This window comes from Numida meleagris, chromosome 3 (genome assembly GCF_002078875.1).
Source record: "Numida meleagris isolate 19003 breed g44 Domestic line chromosome 3, NumMel1.0, whole genome shotgun sequence".
NCBI classification, from domain to species: Eukaryota; Metazoa; Chordata; class Aves; order Galliformes; family Numididae; genus Numida; species Numida meleagris.
The window spans coordinates 57,652,796-57,654,789 of record NC_034411.1 but is presented as its reverse complement, the minus strand read 5'-3'; the positions used below and the strand labels follow the sequence as shown (position 1 = coordinate 57,654,789).

The following is a 1,994-nucleotide window of genomic DNA, read 5'->3' as shown; positions in this document are numbered from 1 at the left end:
CAGCTTGCTCCCCAGAACACTTTTGCCCAACTGCTCAGTCCTATTCCGTCTCACGTCCGCACACTTGGTCTCTCAAAGGCGTGCCCAAGATCACCGTACCCAAAACCTCGATCCCAACACCATCCCCTCAGGCAGTAATTTGCCTCCTCTGTTCTCCTCCTTCCTTCTGGGACCCAGCCGCCAGTCAGGAGGACAGAGGGGTCCCCCATCGCTGAGACAATGCAGGCGCAGAAAGTGTCCGCCCCGGAGCGGAGTGCCTCACAAAAACATGCCGTGTTTTGGGGCCAGCAAGGTTGCCAGGCATGCTGTCTGGTTCCCGCCCCAGGGCACGTGGATCTCTGTGAGGTAACACTCCTTGGTGAGATGTCACAGAGGCTGTCTCTTAGGCCCCTGTGGCAGCGGTGGGAGCGGTGACCCAGTAGCTTGTGGAAGCTGCAGGAGGAGGACCCAGAGAGAGCACTGTGTCTGTCTGGAGATATCCTGCTGTGATGGAGCGGCTGAGAGCCCTTCGAGGTGAGGTTCCTCCACCTCTCCGGACACCGCGATGCTGCCCGAGCACACGTGTGCCACCAGTGTCTGTTTAGGATGCGCCTAAACAGCAGCACTGTCCTAGCTGTGCTGAGTGCAGCTGCCCACTGTGATCTCCCCAGTGCCCCGGCAAGGGGAAGGCTCTCTCCCCTTTCCCCGCTGACCGCACGTGTGCCAGCGCAGCCCACCCTGCACTGTGGGGCTGGAGGAGCGTTTCTCCCAGAGCTGGCCGCATGCTCGCCCCCAGCTCCAAGCAACACCAGCGGCAGCTGCTCTGCTCTTTCCTTCCAGGTCTCTTTGCTTGTGTGGGCTGCATGCCCAGACGTACGCGTCGCGGGAGCAGAGGCAGGGTGGCAAGCTCTGCCCCTGCCTGTCCCGTGTCATTGCTGCTGCAGCGCCTGCAAGACAGGGAGGTGAGCTGGAGACATGCAAACATCAGTCCTTGCCCCGGCCCGCTGCCACGGTCCCGTGGGTGCTAGGCCCACAGCCCAGGGTTTTGTGCCACCCTCGCGCCAGCCTGACCCCGGCAGCACATGGGCATGGCCACGGGTGGCAGCGGGCGGCTCCCTGGGAACAAGGGCAAAGCGAGCGTGACTGATCCCTGTCCCCAGGGTGACCGAGCGCAGGCGTACTGCGAGCTGGAGAGCGCCCTGTGGGAAGAGGACAGCCGCCCGCCGTGCGGGGTGGCAAACCGGCTGCTGGCAGAGGTGTCCCAGGACCTCACGGCGGCCCAGGTGAGGGGTCACTCCCGAAGGCAAAGGGAGCCGCCTGCCCGCGCTGGCATTCTGCCGGCGGACGGCGGTGGCTTAGCCCTTCCCAGGGCCTCAGGCGGTCTGCTGTGCCGCGTGTCACCAGGGACAATTTTTCAGGGCGCGACGGACAACGTGAGGACGGCTGCCAGCAACGTCCTGGTGGCTCTGGCCCGCTCGCACTTCAGCTTGGTGATGGCCGAGCTCCAGGGCCACCTGAAGGCCGTGGCAGAGATGTCCAAGGAGTTTGCGCTCGTCACCCTGAGCAAGCTGTTCAGCAGCTACGGTAGAGCACCCTCAGCCTCCTGATGTTGATGATAACCGGGCAAAGGGCTCCCTCCCCTCTGCGTGTGATCTGCATTGAGCTGGGGGCTGCAGGGCTGCAGCCCCTCCTCCCTCGCTGCCGGGGCTCTGACCGTGGCCCTCTCCTTCCCCTCCGCAGCTCCGCAGTGCATCGCCTTCATGTGGCTGACACTGGCCGGCCTGCGCTGTGTGGTCGGCCAGGTGAGGAGCGGCCGCACCCTGCGCGTCGCTTGTGCTGGTGAGTGCCGGCCCCTGAGCAGGGGGGCTCGCGACAGCCCTCGCACCTCGCCCTGCTGCAGACTCTCACAGGCTCCCTTTTCTCTTGGTATTTTTTTCAGTTATGAAACAATGGTCGGAAGGAGTCAAGGCTCACTTGTGCTCTGGAAAGCAATGCCCCTGGCCCGCCACAGAGAA

General features: G+C 63.9%; 1 protein-coding gene across 1 annotated transcript in view; it reads left to right on the top strand.

Annotated features, from left to right (window-relative positions):
• The window catches only part of LOC110396373 (maestro heat-like repeat-containing protein family member 2A), an 8,020-nt gene continuing 6,429 nt past the window's right edge, over positions 404-1,994 (top strand). The window contains 6 exon segments of the mRNA XM_021391996.1: positions 404-513; positions 820-941; positions 1,140-1,262; positions 1,398-1,563; positions 1,720-1,818; positions 1,919-1,994. The exon segment at positions 1,919-1,994 is cut by the window's right edge and continues 20 nt beyond it. Coding sequence (XP_021247671.1) covers positions 489-513; positions 820-941; positions 1,140-1,262; positions 1,398-1,563; positions 1,720-1,818; positions 1,919-1,994 — 611 coding nt within the window. The 5' untranslated portion in view covers positions 404-488.